At 39.6% G+C, this 18,940-nt stretch overlaps 2 protein-coding genes across 14 annotated transcripts in view; one reads left to right on the top strand and one right to left on the bottom strand.

Moving 5' to 3' along the window:
• kdm4c (lysine (K)-specific demethylase 4C) overlaps positions 1–5,177 on the bottom strand; it is a 28,622-nt gene extending 23,445 nt beyond the window's left edge. For 8 of the 12 annotated variants that reach the window (XM_031285972.2, XM_031285973.2, XM_031285974.2 and 5 more), the window contains exons 1-4: positions 4,912–5,177; positions 2,761–2,927; positions 1,666–1,841; positions 137–251 (exon numbers count right to left, since the gene is read on the bottom strand). In XM_031285972.2, the coding sequence (XP_031141832.1) occupies positions 137–251; positions 1,666–1,841; positions 2,761–2,904 (435 nt within the window). In that variant the 5' untranslated portion in view covers positions 2,905–2,927; positions 4,912–5,177. The remainder of the gene's footprint in view (positions 1–136; positions 252–1,665; positions 1,842–2,760; positions 2,928–4,911) is intronic. The other 4 variants (XM_031285968.2, XM_031285969.2, XM_031285975.2 and 1 more) reach the window with 1 other exon arrangement.
• Positions 5,178–7,277: 2,100 nt separating this feature from the next.
• ecpas (Ecm29 proteasome adaptor and scaffold) overlaps positions 7,278–18,940 on the top strand; it is a 21,384-nt gene continuing 9,721 nt past the window's right edge. For both annotated transcript variants that reach the window (XM_031285966.2, XM_031285965.2), the window contains exons 1-34: positions 7,278–7,299; positions 8,078–8,208; positions 8,530–8,646; positions 9,031–9,149; positions 9,383–9,532; positions 9,645–9,822; positions 10,289–10,428; positions 10,742–10,820; positions 10,907–11,026; positions 11,139–11,224; positions 11,340–11,415; positions 11,508–11,557; positions 11,658–11,724; positions 11,851–11,973; positions 12,087–12,190; positions 12,385–12,508; positions 12,608–12,688; positions 12,810–13,017; positions 13,406–13,497; positions 13,720–13,854; positions 13,961–14,132; positions 14,471–14,643; positions 14,793–14,894; positions 15,215–15,338; positions 15,947–16,092; positions 16,602–16,656; positions 16,826–16,940; positions 17,095–17,163; positions 17,280–17,397; positions 17,517–17,684; positions 17,832–17,911; positions 18,286–18,391; positions 18,540–18,587; positions 18,686–18,804. In XM_031285966.2, the coding sequence (XP_031141826.1) occupies positions 7,278–7,299; positions 8,078–8,208; positions 8,530–8,646; positions 9,031–9,149; positions 9,383–9,532; positions 9,645–9,822; positions 10,289–10,428; positions 10,742–10,820; positions 10,907–11,026; positions 11,139–11,224; positions 11,340–11,415; positions 11,508–11,557; positions 11,658–11,724; positions 11,851–11,973; positions 12,087–12,190; positions 12,385–12,508; positions 12,608–12,688; positions 12,810–13,017; positions 13,406–13,497; positions 13,720–13,854; positions 13,961–14,132; positions 14,471–14,643; positions 14,793–14,894; positions 15,215–15,338; positions 15,947–16,092; positions 16,602–16,656; positions 16,826–16,940; positions 17,095–17,163; positions 17,280–17,397; positions 17,517–17,684; positions 17,832–17,911; positions 18,286–18,391; positions 18,540–18,587; positions 18,686–18,804 (3,797 nt within the window). The remainder of the gene's footprint in view (positions 7,300–8,077; positions 8,209–8,529; positions 8,647–9,030; positions 9,150–9,382; positions 9,533–9,644; positions 9,823–10,288; positions 10,429–10,741; positions 10,821–10,906; positions 11,027–11,138; positions 11,225–11,339; positions 11,416–11,507; positions 11,558–11,657; positions 11,725–11,850; positions 11,974–12,086; positions 12,191–12,384; positions 12,509–12,607; positions 12,689–12,809; positions 13,018–13,405; positions 13,498–13,719; positions 13,855–13,960; positions 14,133–14,470; positions 14,644–14,792; positions 14,895–15,214; positions 15,339–15,946; positions 16,093–16,601; positions 16,657–16,825; positions 16,941–17,094; positions 17,164–17,279; positions 17,398–17,516; positions 17,685–17,831; positions 17,912–18,285; positions 18,392–18,539; positions 18,588–18,685; positions 18,805–18,940) is intronic.

Raw genomic sequence — 18,940 nt, 5'->3', positions numbered from 1 at the left:
CTAACGGCAGAACCCATTAAGAAAACACTGAACCTGTGATCAGACGGAGATTGAATAACAGGTGACAAAAATGAACACACATGTACGGGAATACAAACACAGAGAAAGAAACAAAACAGAAAGAAAAGTAATCTACCTCATCATAGAGGCTGCCACTAACATCCGCACCATATATGGGTGAGACAAAAGTGAGGTTCTTCCAATATTTCCTCTCAAGATCTTCATAGTTCAGGTAGCGAGGTGTACAGTACCTGTGGAAAACAATCACATTACATTTGGTACAGTGAAATGACCATCTGTAACCTTACACTAAAAAACCTTAGCACATATCAGAAAAAGTTTATACCCTTCTTTAGCAAATATCGCCCTAGCACTTTTAAACCACTCATGCAACTCCATCTTCAATCAAATGTGGAATTAAGACAATTGTAGCTCTGGAAATTAAATTAACCATGGTTTTAACCGCTATTAATTTCTTTTTACCAATTTCTCACTCTTTTTTTTCCTTTTGTTTATTTAAGTTTAGCAATAAGATACACTATATATTCATAAAAAGCTAGTTTTTTTTCCCCCCCTTTCATATAGAGCAAATAGGTCAGCAACACCCGCAATACAACTCCCTAGATATAATGTACATATTTATTTCTTGACTTTCATTTTATAGGCTGTCGGCTGTCAGAAACAGACTATCCAGGATCATGAATCAACATCAAACATACACTCATATATATTGATACTGTTGGTAAGTATCTCTCTATTTCTAATAGCCAGTTTGCCAGGTTACCGATCATCTTCCAGAGGTTATTCTGTATTCTAAGAATATATTTGTTCAACATAGTAAATTGTGTAATATATCAGTCACATACCCTGTGGACAAAAAATAAGTTATTACTCTGGCAGCACCAGAATGTAATGTCTGCGTGAATGTTATAGGGCTGTACCCAACTCAGGTTTTTGTCAGTCGAATCGGATTTGGCTGTTCAACACGAATATTCAACTATTTAATCTGAACCAGCATGAACCAAGACAGCCCACACTTTCATTAACTCCAAAATGACAACAGCAGCACATATGCTACAGCTTTACTTCTTCCGTTTTTACCCTTCACAATAAAAGCCCAACTTAAATTCACTCAGAGCTTTTTTTAATTTTTTTATTTGCTAAGAGGCAACTAAATTAAACAGCTTACACGACACTATCAACATTTGATATCAAACAAAACCGAGACTATATCGTATTAAGTTGCTGTGAGCTGCAAATTCACACTTCTAGGCAGAAGGCAGAAGATAACATTATCTCAGAGCCTGATTTGGCAAAGCCTCTCTTCTTCTGGGCAGCTGCCGCTGTCTCACTCAGACCCTGGGACCAGTTCCGCAGATGCCTGTACCCGCCGCTGACATTTTCACGGAGCGGATGGGATGACTTGATGTAGTGGAATGATTTTAACCCGGAGAGCAGCGTGAACGCATGGAGCGCTCACTCTGACTGACAAAAACAAACAAAAAATAACTGCTCAACTTGAAGAATCTCAGTCGACTGAGGGGTCACCGACTGCTGATTTGAATATTGGACTTTTAGGGGGCAGTCCTAGAATGTAAGCACTTTCCCTCCCACCTAATATAATCATTAAGGCACTGAAAACATTGAATTAACTCTAATACTCACATGTCACTGTTGGCTAATCGCCTGAACTCCTGCACGCTAAGAGGCTTCTTCTGGATGTTGTATTGAGTGAAGAGCCCTGATTGGCCAGCCATCATCTGCTGGATGGGAGCATCAATCATTAGATCATCTATGTCGTCATAGGTACGACGGGGCTTCCAGCCTTTAGGAGGAATCACCTGAGGGACAAAGAGAAGAGGAAAGGATTGCTGTTGAAAACAAAACAGGAATAGAGTTCCTAGTACCTAGTACAAATAGTTCACTCTGATCAGCATTTCATCATTTAGAATCAGCAGTAGTTAACCCACTGTGTCCAAAAGGGTCACTAGCCAACTACTCATGTATTTAAATATGTCACACTGTATGTCTTTTAGAATATTAATCGGCCGATATTAGGCATTTTCCAAACTATCGGTATCGGCATTTATAATGGCCGATAAATTAATATTTAAAAAAAAAAAAAACGGACGAAACACCCTTCAACCATGTTCTGAGTCTTGGCGTTGCATAGTTTGTCCACCAGAGGGCGGTCTACAACGTCCCTGCTGGCAACACTCATGTTTAACCCTTTAAGTTTCATTTCTTCAGTTTGTATTTTTCAACTTATTTTTTTTCAGAACTTTACTATATTTTGATGTTCCTCTGTTCTGTTGTGACAATAAAACAAACAAGTTTATTTTTAAACTGCATTATTATATTATTTTAGTGAGGACTCATAAATAACTAATGCTAGGGAATCTGTTTGTTTTGTTACACGTTTCTGGATTTAAAAAAAAATAAAAAATAATAAATAAATTTTATATATATATAGGCCAGTATATCGGATATTTAAATCACCAAATATTTGTATCGATATCGGCCTTAAAAATCCTTTATCGGTCGGGCTCTAATGTCTTTTATTTTTCTCTTTATGTCTTTTTTTTTTTTTTTGACTGACTAAAACTGCCTTCAGTACAAAATTATGAATAATCAGCTTCTGCAACTGCCATCCAACGGTAGGCCCACGAGAGAGGAAACTAACACACTAACCTAGTGGACATAATGAAGTCCATCACTCACAGAATCTTTGTCCAAGTTAAGATTGAAAACACTGCGTACCTTAGCCAGGCCTGCGCGGTGTGCACCCTGAGACTCCATATACACCAGGTACTGGTTGAAGTCCTTGAACTCCTCCATGGTGGGCCTGAAGGTCATAATCTTGCAGGTGGGGTTTGCAGGGGTGTACACCTCTGCTCCCGCCATCCTGCCGCCTCACCAGATATAACCTGGAAAAAGAAAAAATAAACAACTAAAAATGTGCTCCAACATCAACTTATATTTTATAATTGGCTTTTAAAATTGTAATGGTGACAGATATTGGCTAAGGTAAAACTATATTTATTACTTTGTTATCTATGAGGGGAGAAACATACTGTAGTCTATTCTGAAAAAGTAACAGTGTAAAACCTAACAAGCAAACTACAGAATCTGCTAAATCTATTTAGAAAGTGCTGAATAGATGTTGTATATACCATCTTAGATATTGTAACTGTCCAGGTGGAAATACATCTCAAAAGTAATTAATGTGTTTGTATAAATTGTCAATGTGTTATAAACTTGATGATGAATCTGGTGTTCATATTAACATAATGTTCTCATATTATCTATTTTCTTCTTTTGATTTTGCTACATTGTTTAATTCATTCTATTGATCAGAGTGTTTTTGGTAGTTGCCAATTCTTTTTGGTTGTTGAGTGTATTTATAGCTGAATTAAAGCCAAGTTAATAACAAAACATTAGGTCAGTACCATTTCACACTGAGGCACATGTCCAGCATTTTCTAACTACTTCTAAATCAGCTATTTCACCTTACATTTTTGCACCTGTTGCAGTGATAAATTGATTGATGCATTGAATCACTATTATTTATATAATTTCCAACTAGTGTAAGTGTTAATTTATAGGGAAGTGTATTTGTTTATTTTTTTCTTGTCTAATACCTTTGTACAACATATTACAAAATGTACAACATTAGATGTAATTTACCGGTTGTAATTTACAGGTATGTAGAGTAGTTTGTTTGTGTGATGGTGACAGGTTCACCACTAGATGGAGGTAGAGATTCAACAAATGTCGATTTGGTCCTTTGATCCTTCCTGATGCCAACAACCCTTTTCAGATTTTTGTCCCATCCACCCATCCCAATCCCAACTCTGACTTTACTGTGCATTCAGACAAAGGATCACACTGCCCCGAGTGATGCTATTGTGATTTTCAACCTTATACTTCTGCATAACGCTAACGTTACTTCACTGCAGACCACATTATAATGGCGTGGGACCCGATTATGTAACAAGCAATTGCAAGCTGGAACAAGTTTTTGAAAAAAATAAATCAGATATAGTGTTTAGGCACAATGTGTTTACAGCCTTACTCTGTGTTCAAATATTAAAACAATCATTTCAAAACATGGATAACCTTAATCGGGTATATTCGGATTAATATATTAAATCAAACCTGTTAAACCCCTGGGACAAATAACGTTAAACGTCGGCTGAATTGTGGTTTCGCTTTTAATCCTACATGAGCGTCTGTAGCTTGGCTGAGCTTTGTTGTCTGCCAAGCCAGCTAACGTTAGCCAACTAGCCTACGTTTTGTTATGATGCAAAGTAATGGCTGAACAACTAGCTAGCTTGCTAGCTCAGCTGACTAGCTAACTTATATTTATATGTTAGACACATTGGACACTCTTTGACTTGAAGTTAATAATGCATTCATGGGACCTGACTCGAAAGCGCTTGGAAATAGCCGTTGGGGAAGGAAAGCATAGCTAGTTATTAAGCTAACCAAGCTACCACATTAGCTAACTTCTTAGTGCACAAGTGAATGGGGTTTAAATGCCCCAGCGCAAGGTGGTTGGCTGCAGATAGGCCCGTAGCTACTTCGCTCTGTGATTTTGTGTGATATAAATGAGCTAGCCTGATATTTATATACTGTATACATAATGTGTCGATATCATACATGTTTAGCAAAACACAGACTAACAATGACAAAGCACACAGTGCGAGATGCCCATTGGCAAGAGCGCTTGCCAACTTATTTGGCTATCAACGCTAACGGTTAGCGTTAGCTGTTAATAGCTTGGCTATATCTCACAGGAGTCACAAAATGCACACCGCTTTCTGATAAACTGGTTCAAAGCTAGCTACCATGCACCATTTTTCGCCGGTATTTTACATGTCGTTTCCATACAAGTGTATAGTATTTTACCTTGATTTAGAAAGACAGAGCCGTGTTGTTTTGTATCCCCTTCCTTGTTCGTCCAGCTGATTATCATGGCAGCTGCTCTGCTGCTGCAGCTGATTCTTGCGTTGAGATTAGAGACCGCGTTCCAGACCGCCTCTACTTTAGCTCAACTGTGTCAACGTGCTAACAGGCACGACCGTGATGAAGGACAGACCGTGTTGTGGGTCGACCCATCGATGCACTTTGAGATCTGCGAGTGAGCATGAGGGTCGACGAACTCGAACGCAGCCAATGATGGTGGAATGTGCACCTGCATCTCCAGCATGAAACTTGTCTTTTTGTTTTTTAAACTCTGGTCCGTAAGAAAACCTATTACATTTTAATTATTGTTGAAATGACAAATAATCTTCATTATGTTCATTATGCATTTGATCTATTAAAAAAACTATACATAATGTTATTTAAAGCGTCACGAAAATAACTGAAAATTCTATAATAAAACACTTTTTATTAAGGTACATGTTAAGTTGTAACTAATTACTTATAATACCAACAACTTTCTAATGTCTTATAGATCAACTTTTGGGTTGTCAGTTTGTGAAATATCTCTCTGGTTTGTGTTTAATTTTTCTTTATGACACTTGCTATGTCTTCTTACCTCTAGTTCATCAGGAATACCACATTGACTTTAAGATTTGTTTTAATCTGCCAACCTGAACAAACTGGAACTTTCCTGCACATGGTCTGGGAGTGTGAACAAGTGCATGAGTTCTGGAATAAAACAACATCAATAATATCTGATGTGATAGGATGTTGAATTCTTACTGACCCGATTGTTTTGTTACGTAATGACGACTCTAAATTACACCTGCTTGGGAGACAGAAGAAGGTTTGGCTAGTCGGCTCAACTGCAACCAAGAAAATAATAGCTCAACGCTGGCTCCCATACCACACTCGCTTTGTAGTGGTTGGCGTATTTTCTAGACATACTCATGCTTGAGCTCTCTACAGCAAGGATTAACAAAGCCAAATCATCAACTATAGACCTATGGAAAAGTGCAGCAGCACAAGTATCAGTCCTAATGACCTCATCATCACAAGAATTAGAGGAGAGTGACTAGGCAAGGTGTGATTTTAGTTTTTTTGTTTATTTGTTTGTTTTGTTTTCCTCGAGACCACAGAGGGTGGGGGGTGGGAGAGGGTTTTTGTTCTTGTTCAATTGTATTCGTCTGTTCTGTATGTTCAAAAATATAAATTAATTGTTTACTATTGGCAAAATACCATATTAGCAAATCTAAATGTGCAAATTCAAAAACAAATGATTAAGAATGTTTTATGTAAAGACATATGGAAAAGACATGTTACTGCTCTCAGTTATTGTTAATAACTTATCTCTCTATAAAGTTGGAAAAAAAGATCATTAGAAAGACCCTTCCAATGGGCTGTTTGATCTCTGACTTTTTGGAACATCCACTTATTAAAATCGAATTAACATTTACAACTACAAACTTGAATTGTTTTAAGAACACTTGATTAATGGCTTATTAACATAAGTGTTATGCTGCAGGAGGATCTACCAACCAGATGGCTTTTTTTTACAACCTCACAACCCAAGTGTTGGTCATATCAGTGGCTAAAGCTTAAAGTATACATGTTTTATTAACATTTATAAAGTCAAGTTACAACTTGTACTTTTTCAAGTGCCTCATCAAAAAGTGGTACCCATATATGATAATGAGAGCAGACTGTGTTGTAAGCATGTATTGCAGTGGCAAACGCCATTCACTAACCCTGGTCATGTGTAGCCTACATTATTGTGATATGTGATTTATGTTATGTGTGGGTGTATGCCTATATTAATCAGGAGAAACAGTAGGCTACAATCACACATTGTGTTTTGAAGATAAGATAAAATAAGATTAGGAAGAAATGCATAGCTACTGTATAGATTAGAAGCATAATGATAAACATAATACATGTATATGAACAATATGTACATATATGTATTGAATGAGTATGGAAAAAAGTATGAAAGTAACCATAAGTATGGAAAAAAAATCTCAGAATTCTGACCTTGAACTCAGAACTCATAACTCAATACATTTTACACATGTGACCCTAAAACTCTTCAGTACATGTTAATATGTGTTTAAGTAGACATACCAGAAAACAATAGAATACAGCAGCATAATATAAAATTATATGACATAATAAAGAAACATAACATGGTGTGTTATTTTAGTGGTCATAAAGCCCATAAGCATGCATGCCTGTAAATCAAAATTGTGATTTATGTCAGTGCTATTGATGTACGGGTGATGAAGGAGTGGCACTAGTGAGTGCAGTGACTCTCAGTCAACTGTGTGGGTCGCTAAAGACTTTCTGGAAACATGGCTGCCCAGGATGAACTCAGTAAGTTTCTCTCTGCGTTATTGGTGATTAATATCTCTTAAAATGTTGTATTCGTGGCTGTCAAAATTAAGTGAACAACAGGCCAGCGTCATTCTAACGACTGTGATGTTTTTTAAGCCACGATAAAGCTTCTGTCATTTAAAAGTTGGTGCAGGAACGATAGCTAGCTACTCAGCTACATTACTAGCTAGAATGCTAACGTCAGGAGGCCGTTTGCCCAGTCATGGTCAAAATGAAACAGTCCCGTATGCTATTAATATACTTTCATTAATCAAACCTTTAAGGTATAGATTTACAACTTGACTGTTTAGAGCATTTAGGGTTCATTGCGCAGAGTGTCAATGGGTGTGTAAAGCCAGGGTGTGGCGTCAAAATGAAATGAAACGCATTGATAGTCTGTCAGTGGTTGTAGCTAGCTGGTTGGTGAACCATGCTAAGAGAAAGACGGCAGGGCTGGGTGATGGTTGCACCAACTCAGCATCTGACAGGGCGAGCTTTTCAGCCAAACTGGAACTGTCCGTTTTTAGTTTACCGTTTTAATTTTGTGTAAGAGTTATTTTACTCTCTCTGTTCTGTTTGAAGGTGTGGTTTCGCATGTGGTTGCATACAACCAATGGGCTGTAACGATGCTTCCATATTTGAATGGAAAGCTGTTGCCAGATTAGGCTAATTGTAGCAGAGGTATTGCTTTTAAACTGGTCCCATGTTGAGTGTTTATTCTTGGGGTGTGACGAATACCAACCAGACAGTGATCAATGTGTTAAATGTGTTTTGACAGATCAACTGGAACGTGTGTTCCTACGCCTGGGCCATGCAGAAACAGATGAACAGCTACAGGACATTATCTCCAAGTTCCTACCCCCTGTGCTCCTCAAACTCTCCAGCGTTCAGGAGGGTGTACGAAAGAAAGTAAGAGGCGTGTTGTTTATCTGTACCTAAAGACATGCTAATTACACATGAGTGTGTGCACTAGCTACACCTTGAAAAATAGAAATAAATTGCAGTTTAATGCCATCAGAACCTCCCCCTGAAATATTGGCTTCTTTTTTTTCTTCTTTTTCTTTACCAATACTTAAGATAAACCCATAAAACTTATATAGATATAGACTCACTTCCTCCTGATGCAAAGATGCTTGTAATGAGCTTGGATCTTTCTTTTTTTCCAGTAAGTGTTGATTTAAGCATTTGTTAATCAAACAACCAAATTACTTTCTGTGCCTCCTCTGCTAGGTAATGGAGTTGTTGGTCCACTTGAACAAGAGGATAAAAAGCCGACCTAAGATTCAGCTACCAGTAGAAACTTTGCTGGTTCAGTACCAAGATCCCGCAGCTGCCTCCTTTGTGACGGTAAGAATACAATTTTACAATGTAGTTCATATGAAGCCAGACGTTTAATATACATTCATAATACAATCAAATCAATCAAAATTGTAGGTACATGCAGTCCCTATTGAGAGTATAGCGCAAAAAGCACGTAATTGATTTCTGGTAAAGTTAACTAGTTACATTAACTAATAACGTATTTGCTTTTCTGCCTCTGGATTTTAACACCTTAAGTTTTAATACCATATAATAAAAATTGTAGATTTTGGTGTCACTGATATAGATTTTATACCAGTGCAGCATTTGGAATCTATCTTAATATTTAAGTAGTAATCACAAACCAGTTTGGTTTTAATTTACTTTAAGTAGTGATGTGCAACTTGATAGTTTAATCGATGTATTTTGTAGAATTTCACCATCATCTACATCAAAATGGGCTACCCACGTCTGGAGGTGGGAAAACAGTGCGAGCTGGCCCCCACCCTTCTCACTGCCATGGAAGGCAAGCCACAGCCACAGCAGGACAGGTGAGGGGACACATACACTCACACACATTAGGATGCACAAGCATATTTACTGTTATCATAATACCGGCTCAAAACGACCATGTTTTTTTTTTTTTTAGATACACTGGAGTGTTGTTCTTGATTGACACATGAATAAAGTTAAGCACAGACACTGCCTCAGTCCTCTTTATATGGGGCTGAGCCTATCCATTCCTTGTTGGACTATGATTTCGCTTTGCTCTTTCTTCTCCTAGCCTGATGCACCTGCTGATCCCTACTCTTTACCATATGAAGTATCCTGCAGACACCTCCAAGATTGTTTTTCCTTTTAACTTAACTGAGAGGCCAAAGACCGTGCAGCTGCTGCTGGAGTTCATGTTGGATGTTTTACTGATGCCTTACGGGTAAGTTTATGCTGTATGCTTTGGGTATTGTAAGGTTGTATGGGTCTCAGAATTGCCTAACTCTAAACATTTACACAAGAATGTTGACTTGTTCTCTTTCCGGCTCCTTTAGGTTTGTGCTGAATGAATCCCCGACTCGCCCTGCTCCCTCCTCCTCCCAGGGAAGTTCTGCAGAAGGGACAGTGGCTGCAGGTGGCCAGGGTCTCCCCCAGCCTCCCCCAGGGATGAGTGTCTATGCTGCCAAGAGGGTGATTGGAGAAACCCAGTGGAGCGCTGAGCAGCTAGAGCAGGTACAATAACGGAGCTGGAGGATGAGTTGTGGCTATATTTTTGGCAATTTGGGCAGGTTATATGTTTTTGTATGCTTTCTTGACAAAGCATGACTCTATCCCAAAATTTGGAACCTCACTCAATTTAAAATAATAATAGTATCTCTAAAGTTGTTCTAAAGACAGCTCATTCAGCTCAGTGGGTAGAGCAGGCACACATAAACATAGAGGTTTATGCCTTGAAGCAGAGGTCCAGGGTTCAAATCCAACCTGTGACCATTTTCTGCATGTCTTCCCCCTCTCTCTCTCCCCTTTCTCACCTAGCTGTCATATCCATTAAAGACGGAAAAGCAAAAAAAAATCTTTCTCATTCCAGCTCATTCCAAAAAGCAGTTAGATAATAGATGTTTGGATTACGTTTGAACCCCTGTATTTTAAGGGCTGCATAATGAGTATAATTCTTTTATTGAGTATTTGGTTTCAACAGTGTAAGCTGGGCATAGTAAAGTTCATGGAGGCAAAGCAAGTCCCAGAGGTGGAGACAGTGGTGCACCTGGTGGTGGCGTCAAGCGACACCCGACACAGTGTGGCCACTGCAGCTGACCTGGAGCTGAAGAGCAAACAGAGGTAGGTGAAGGACCTTTAATCATCTCTGGTTCACATGTGCTTTACAGAGTATCACGTCATCATGTACTCGGTAATCTTTCTTCTAACTCAGTAAATTATACAATAAATTATCAAATTCTTAGGTATACCTGTTGTGCGTCAAATTCACAAGCCAAAACCATTGCTCTCTAAATGATTGATTCTTTACCAATAACGTTTTCTTTTAAGTTTAACAAGATTGAAAGGCTGGCATCGATATCCATCAGAAAGAAATGCTGAAAGTACAAACTTTGATTCATATCATTGGTTGTGTCCTTGTTCTATTGTCTTCCAGCATCATTGATTGGAACAATCCTCTAATTATCAACAAGATGTATAAGGTGTATCTGGGGGATGTTCCTCTTAAAACAAAGGTTTGTAAACTCAACACTTACTTTGCAAGTTAACCTGTGAGTTAAAAATAAAAGAAGCATAAAATACTGTTTTGTATGTGCACTAGGGAGGCAATGTGAAGCAAGAGCTGAAACACGAACCAGTAAGCACAAGAGTCAAACTGAAGATCCTGCCACATCTTCTGCGGTCACGCCTAGCCGCAGAGTGCTTTCCAGCTAACATCCAGGTAGGCTCTTTGTCCATGCTTGTGTATTCTCAATTTTCAAAATAAGTCTGTTGGTAGGCTAAATAATTTCCAACAGTGTGTGGTACAATCATTCCTTTCCTTTCCTCTGTAGGTTGTGTATGATGGTCTGTTTGGAGCCAACACCAACAACAAACTTCTGTCTCTCACCTTGCAGTTTGTCCATCACATCTGCATGGTGTAAGAAAAGTGTACATTTTCTAGATACAGCCATGTTAGGTACATCCATGTTTCATTTCTCAAGTGTGGCTGTTTTTTGCACTTAAATAATATTTGGGCTTGTTGTGTTTTTTAGATGTCCTGACACTAATAAACCTTTGGGACTAATGCTGCTTAATGGTCTCACCAAGCTCATCAACGAATACAAGGAGGTAAAACTACAAGTGACAACACACATTTAAACTGCAATGTCTGCATTTATGGTTTAATTTCATATATAGCTACTAAACATTTGTTCTTGCAGGATCCAAAGTTACTAAGTGTTGCCTACTCTGCTGTTGGAAAGCTGTCAAGGTATAATGAAAAAAACGCCCCTTTTTTCCTTAAACATTGCTAGCTTGGTGTGGCATTTTAGAATTAAAAAATATTCTATATTTTATATCCTCTCCTCTAGCCGCATGCCACAGCTGTTTACTAAGGATATTGCACTTGTACAGCAGTTTTTTGAGTCCATGTGCAAGGTAAGTGAAGGATCTCTCAAAAATCTGACATTAAATGGAATGAAAACTCAGCAGCACACAACAATACATTAAAAGAAAACATGGTGTCTGAAATTGATATTTCCAAAATTGTGTCATGTTCTTTAGGAGGAGGCTGATGTCCGTCTTGCCATTCAGGAAGCTTTGTCTATGATGGTCGGAGCTTATGCCAACCTACAGGGGGCACTGCTGAACCTAATGGAGGCCCTGGTGGCTGCATACATTGGAAAGGTGAGTCTACATGGGAAAATGGGTATTTGGTTTATGAAGACCATTAATGTTGATTAGTTTAGTAAGTAGGCATGAGGCAAATCAAGAACTCTTGTTTATTCTTTTTGTGGCAGCCGGAGGTGCAAGTTCGCCAGGTGGCCATGAAGTTTGCCAGCACAGTGTTTGGACCTGATCATGTGCCATCAAGATACCTGCTGCTGCTGGCAGCTGGAGACCCGTAAGTCCCAAAATACACAAAAAACTTCTCATAATGGTAAACTAATTGCAACACAAATGCACTATCAGTGATTTAGTGAGTCAATAAGATACAAGTAAGATGGGAGATGGTTAACGCTAAAATGAGGGTGTTAATGGTTTACGTTACTGAGTGGTGCAGAAGATTAAACAAGCAGTTTTTTTCCCTGTGTTTAGGAGGGAGGAGGTGTCTGGGGAGGCCAAGAAGGTGCTAAGAGCTTTTCCTACCAAGACATCGGAGAAGGAGGGACCAAAGCCAATGCCCTCCTTTCCTGACATGGTGGCCTATGTCCAGGAGAAGGTGATGCTCATTTTTCATTCTCTCTGAGATAATACGCTACACGTTACACCCATTTTTGCTAAAAGAAATAATGAATCGTTTTTATCTTGTCATTATCAGGCGGCTCAGAGGATCAAGACTCCAGCTAAGTACATTGTTGGAACCTCCACTATTCCTTTCAACCCGTCTGCGTTTGGGGAGGTGAATATAAATTGGTTATCAGCCTGTGACATGGGATGGGTTTGCACATTCAGTTTGTGTCTTTGGGGGAAGTAAGTTGAGTTTTTTGCGGCAGACACCTAATTTTTCTGTGTCTTCCTAGATCGTGCTCTACCTGAGGATGTGTTTAGCCCACAGCGCCGGGGTCACACCCATGTCCACGCGCCTGGCAGACATGCAGGATGATGCACCAGCCATCGGACGCTACGTCCACACACTGCTGTCCTCCGAGTCTCAGTCAAAGGGTTCTGAGGCCAACCCTGTTCACATCTACATGGATCTGCTGCAGCAGCTGCTGTCTGCTGTGGGGGGTGAGAGATGTTAACCTGCTCTTTCCTTAGGGCCATTATACTGCGGGTTCAAGTCAGGTTTCTATTGTTATTAAGGGTTCCATAGAACATTTAAGATGATTTTTAAGTATTACAAGTAGCTTATATTAATCACACTTGAGTCTGAATTGGCTCATGAGTTAAGTTCAACGGAGTGGTACACAAAGCGTTGGTTTTGTTGTTTATTGAACCTATTATAAGTAATATATTTAGTTATATTGTTTATATATTCATCTGTATGGTGTGGTATTGTAAAAAAGAAACACAAGAGGATAGATAGATAGATAGATAGATAGATAGATAGATAGATAATCATGGTTAGAAACGCTCCATGTGTTATTTATTGCACTTTCATTATTAATCTCAACAGGAATCACAGTTATGTACTGTCTACTGGAGATGGTGTCTGTCTGTCCAGACAAACTGGCTCCTAGATTTATTGATAAAATTGACTGGATTAAAGTGAGTATTTCATTTCTCCATGCGTTTATTTAAATGTAGGATGGAGGCAATTCTACATTGAGATTTATTGTGCTCTAATTCGTTAGTGAGACAAATATCAGCACCACTAAACAATAAGTCCAATCTCTAAGCTGTCCTGTGATATTGTAAAACCATGAGCTGAATTCACATTTCTCCACTGTCAGTGCATTCAGCTGTAATAACAGATGTTTTCACCTCCAGAGTCTGATGAACACAAATAAGGAGGACATGAGGGAGCTTGCAGCCCAACTCTATGCTGTGGTGGTTTCCACCATGACTGGCAATGAGCTGCAGGCGGCTGTGCACAATCTGCTCAAAATCACCAAAGACAACCATGTATGCCACTTTGTCTCTTCGGGGGCACTTGAACATTTATTTTTTATATTTTAAAAGTGTGTGTTTTTACCTTGTGTAAATGTGAATTGGTTTTGTTGAACCACAGAGTCCTGAGAGTCAGCATGGCGCCATCTTGGCTCTCGGTTACATGGTGGGAAGGTACATGAGCAAAAAGAAGGCTGTCACCTCTGGCGACTCTACGCACGACATGGAGCAGCAAATGAGCATCACCTCACAAGGAGATGATGAACTTGTTGCCATGGCCACCAAGACAATTGGTATGTAATTATTTTTGAAACAATTTCCTGCAGTTTAGGCTTCATTTAATGACTATAGCAGCTGTTAAGAGTATAATACATTGATGTTAAAATGTATTTGCCTAGATTGTGGTGAGGAGATGCAAAGAAAATAGTTTTTTATCTAGTTTTATCTTCTAACAAAACATTTTTTTAATTTGCCATTAAACTTTTGTGAACAAATTATTTTATATTCAGTCTTAATAGGTTCATCCACTCAGTATGGGTTCATCATTTTGTCTGTGTGTGTGTCTGTCTGTGTGTGTGTCTGTCTGTCTGTGTGTCTGTCTGTGTGTCTGTCTGTGTGTCCGTCCATCCAGGTTCTTTCCTTGACAGCAGTATTGCACTTCTGGCTGTAGCAGCGTGTACAGCTCTGGGAGAAATAGGCCGTAATGGCTCCCTGCTGATCCCGGCAGATGGGGTGGGCTTCACCAAACTTTCAGTCGTGGAAAACCTGCTGGCTCGCATCCCTTCTGGCAAGGAAAGCACAAAGGTAACCAGCGACTACACAAAAGGAAGTGGTTGCTGTGATATTTTGTTTAGTGAGGACACATATGCATGTATGATGCATTTGATATTCAGCTGAAAGATTTGTGACTTATCCTGTTTGTATCTGACCGTCTGTCAATGTACGTGGTCCAGATGAAGGAGCGATCAATCCAGACCTTGGGTTACCTACCTGTGGGTGATGGAGACTTCCCTCACCAGAAGAAGCTGCTGCAGGGTCTCATGGACTCTGTAGAGGTATGAAATATAATGACTGACAGTACTATTAACAATAGCAATGCAGAGCTTTACAAAGACGACAACAAAAGCAGTTAGAGCTACCAGATTGTTTGGGACCGTTAGTGTTAGTAGGACTGAGGAAAACCACAAATGGAGTATTTTTGCATTGTTAGGAAAGAGGTCTCAAGCTGATGTATCAAACCTTCAATTATTGGCAGAAGTGGGGATTTTTGCACTCACAAATTATTAACATTCGTTGACGTAGTCCACCTTAGAAGCTGTTCGGGGGGCTCATTAGTGGAAACACCGCTCACATTTTTCCCTTTTTCTTTCTTAAGGCCAAACAGGTGGAGCTGCAGTTTGCAGTTGGCGAGGCTATAACCAGTGTTGCAATAGGCACCAGTTCTGGAGCTGCCAGAGACCCATGGACCTGCACCGAGGACCAATACACCCCTCCACACAGTAAGTCCTTTCAGTTGTACTAGTTGAATTTTAGTATGTTGGTCTATTCTGTACACACATCTATTGCATGTCTGTCAGTCCAGGGAGAAGGATGCCTCCTCAGTTGCTCTTTCTGAGGTTTCTTCCATTTTTGTTTGGGTTTAATGTTTTTTTAATCAAGGTCGACACATGCTGAACCGATTAGGAATCTGTGATATTGGGCTATTTAAATAAAATTGACTTGATTTCTTCTTCTTTGTACAGGTTTGTATATTTTGGAGTGAAACTGACCTGCATCATAAGTAGTAATGGATTAGGTCATTTCTCAAGCTATGTTCACACAAATTAAATTGATTTGGTTGTCAAGTACGTATTAAGACTGATTGTTCACATTGCAATTTTTTTTAAGGGGTCAGACTGTCTCTTGCATAATGACAGGGTTGTCGCAGTGAAATGCTTAATGATGAAATACATATATCATTTCTGTCTAGCAACTCTGCATTGCTAGTAATCTGATGTGTGAACAATTAAGTTGGCCTGAGCATATATTTACATACAATGGTATGTACCTTTATCTAAATATTCATTTTTGCCCCTTAACAACATTTCTGCTATCTTCCTTCTGTTAGATGTGAAAAATAATGATGTGGTTCCTTGGGTCCTCAATTCCATCCTGGCCAGGTATATTCCCAGCCAGAACCCCCATGTCCGACAGGCAGCCTGCATATGGCTGCTTTCCCTGGTCAGGAAACTCAGCCAACACAAGGAAATCATGGTGGGTGTATTGTACAACTGTATACCTCTGAATCTAAAGATAAACAGGGTCGCAGTTCAAAGAAGGAACTCTGATAACCAAGAGAGTGATCCTTTAATAGTAACTGCTAGGAAGAGTTTTAGTCCTTGTGAAATTGTGCGTTCCCTTGTTTTTGGTGTGTAAGATCTAGAGTAAAGAGTTTGCACACCAATCCTGTTCTTTACATTTTGAAAATGTCAGATGTTAAAAGATGAATATGACCTTCTATTTAGGCTATTAACTGTCCTCCATCATTTAATAGTTTTTAGAACGCTTTTCCTTATTTTTTTCCACATTCGTCACAGAAGGTGTTGTCTGTTAGGAAATACATCATCCTTTTTTTCTCCTCGTGAGAAGAGTCATCAGTGCTTGAGGGCTACGTTTTGTTTTGTAGCAAAGAATGACACACTTCAGACTTGGTGTGCACACTGTATGTCAAATCCCTTGTGTTTGTAATACATGAACAAATCATTTTGCCTTTACTCCTACAGTCCCATTTGAAGGAGATTCAGGTGGCCTTCATCTCTGTTCTCTCAGACCCTGATGGTAAGAAAAGACTTCCGTCTAACCTGACTGTTGGATTGATCTGTTCATTATTGACACCAGCCAGTGCTTTTTAAATGTACCTGTGCAACATTGCAAAACAAACCATCACCCTTTGCTCTCTGTCCTTCCCAATTCTTTATCCATCCTTTTCTTTTCTTCTTTTATCTAGAGTTGAGTCAGGATGTGGCGTCTAAAGGCCTGGGCCTCGTCTATGAGATGGGAGGAGAGGATGACCAACAGGAACTGGTGTCTACCCTGGTGGAAACACTCATGACTGGCAAAAGGTGAGTGGATGGTTTAGTAAAGGAGGAAGGAATGAAAGAGAGAGAGAGAGTCACAAGAGGCTGTAGTGTCCCTTCTGCAGGGGAGAAGAAATAAGGTCAAAACTGTTTCAGTACATGAAGATATTGGGAAATTCTTATTTATCTTTGCAAACAGAGTGAAACACACCTTTTCAGAAGATACAGAGGTGTTCCAAGGAGAAGGTTTGGGGAAAACACCTGATGGGTAAGTCGTATGTCACCACTATTGGCCCAAATGTAAATGCTAAAAATTCTCCTTGTGTGGGTTTTGTGTGCACAAATTGACCTTCGTCTCCCTCTTGTATTGATGGCTCCTGGCAGTCATGGCCTGACCACATATAAGGAGCTCTGCTCACTGGCCAGCGACCTGAATCAACCCGATCTCGTCTACAAGTTCATGAACCTAGCCAATCATCATGCCATGTGGAACTCCCGCAAGGTATCGTGCATGCATCATTCTCATCCTCATCATCTTTCCCATCCACCACATGTGCCACTTCTTCCTAACTATCTGGGGTTGTCTCACCCTTTCTTCCACCTGACCCCTTCTCCTTTCAGGGAGCGGCTTTTGGTTTCCACATGATCGCAGCCAAGGCCGGAGAGCAGCTGGCTCCATTTCTGCACCAGCTTGTGCCCCGCCTGTACCGCTACCAGTTTGACCCCAACCTGAGCATTCGTCAGGCCATGACCAGCATCTGGGACGCCTTGGTCACTGATAAAACCCTGGTAGGAGTTTAGTCCTGTGCAACATCCACATGCACAAAAATATACATACTACATGCATGTACAAACAAATAGATGTAGACAAAGATGTACAAGACTATTATCATAAGAAGTAATGTGAGCATGTTGGTTTGTTCTGATGTGTTTCAGGTTGATAAGTATCTTAAGGAGATCCTGCAGGATGTTCTTTCCAACTTGACCAGTAACACCTGGAGAGTGCGCGAGTCCAGGTACAATAACAACACACGCACACTAAACATCAAACTTCTAAAAATGAAGATTAGTAAGACTACCATTATCTACTTTTATCAATTTAATTTTGCCTGGTAATTGATCGTGTGAGGCTAAATGCTCCGTAACGCATTTCCCTTGTCTCGTCTTGGGTTTTCTTTCTTATGCAACTTAATTGTTATTGATATTTCCAAGCAAAGTGAGTGGGTTGAAATGGGCAACACTATATTTGAACAGGAACAGGGTCTAAGGTGTTACATTTTCATTTACATATTAATATTGTAGTCTTAAGGTAAAGAAGCCTAAAAGCATACGCTACACTATTGTAAAAGTCAGAGGAAATCTGTTTTTGATGAACTGGTTTTCCTTCCAGCTGCCTGGCCCTGAATGACCTGATTCGTGGCCGCCAAGCTGATGATCTCATTGATCACCTGGCAGAAATGTGGGAGACATTGTTCAGAGTCCTTGATGACATAAAGGTAAGCAGGAAATAATGAATCATATAAGGCTATCATGAAGCATAGATTACATACTGTTACATATTATTACATACACACAGCAGAATAACTACAAATGCGTCAAAAAGTAGCATTACATTATTTTGTAATGTTTCATCTTGCATCTCAGGAATCTGTAAGGAAAGCAGCAGACCTAACACTGAAGACACTCAGTAAGGTAAAGCTGTTTGTTACAATATTGGCCTGAATGTACATCTTTGTAATTGTTTGCCTGTACACGTGCATGTACAAATGTCTGTCTCACGATCTGTCCAGGTGTGCACTCGTATGTGTGAGTCTACAGGCTCTGCAGCCCAGCGAACTGTGGCGGTACTGTTACCTACCCTGCTGGAAAAAGGCATCGTTAGCAATGTCTCAGAGGTCCGCTCACTAAGGTAACGTCTCCGTCCATAAATGTGCTTTTGGTTTTCCTGTTTGACTCTGAAATGGCATATATAGAAGCAACTTATGCTGTATGTCTGTCTTTCAAATACAAAATTCACATTGTAGTAGTGGGGGTAGATGGCAAAC

The sequence above is a fragment of the Sander lucioperca genome, chromosome 4, assembly GCF_008315115.2.
Source record: "Sander lucioperca isolate FBNREF2018 chromosome 4, SLUC_FBN_1.2, whole genome shotgun sequence".
Classification (NCBI taxonomy): domain Eukaryota; kingdom Metazoa; phylum Chordata; class Actinopteri; order Perciformes; family Percidae; genus Sander; species Sander lucioperca.
This window is presented reverse-complemented; position numbering and strand designations above follow the sequence as displayed.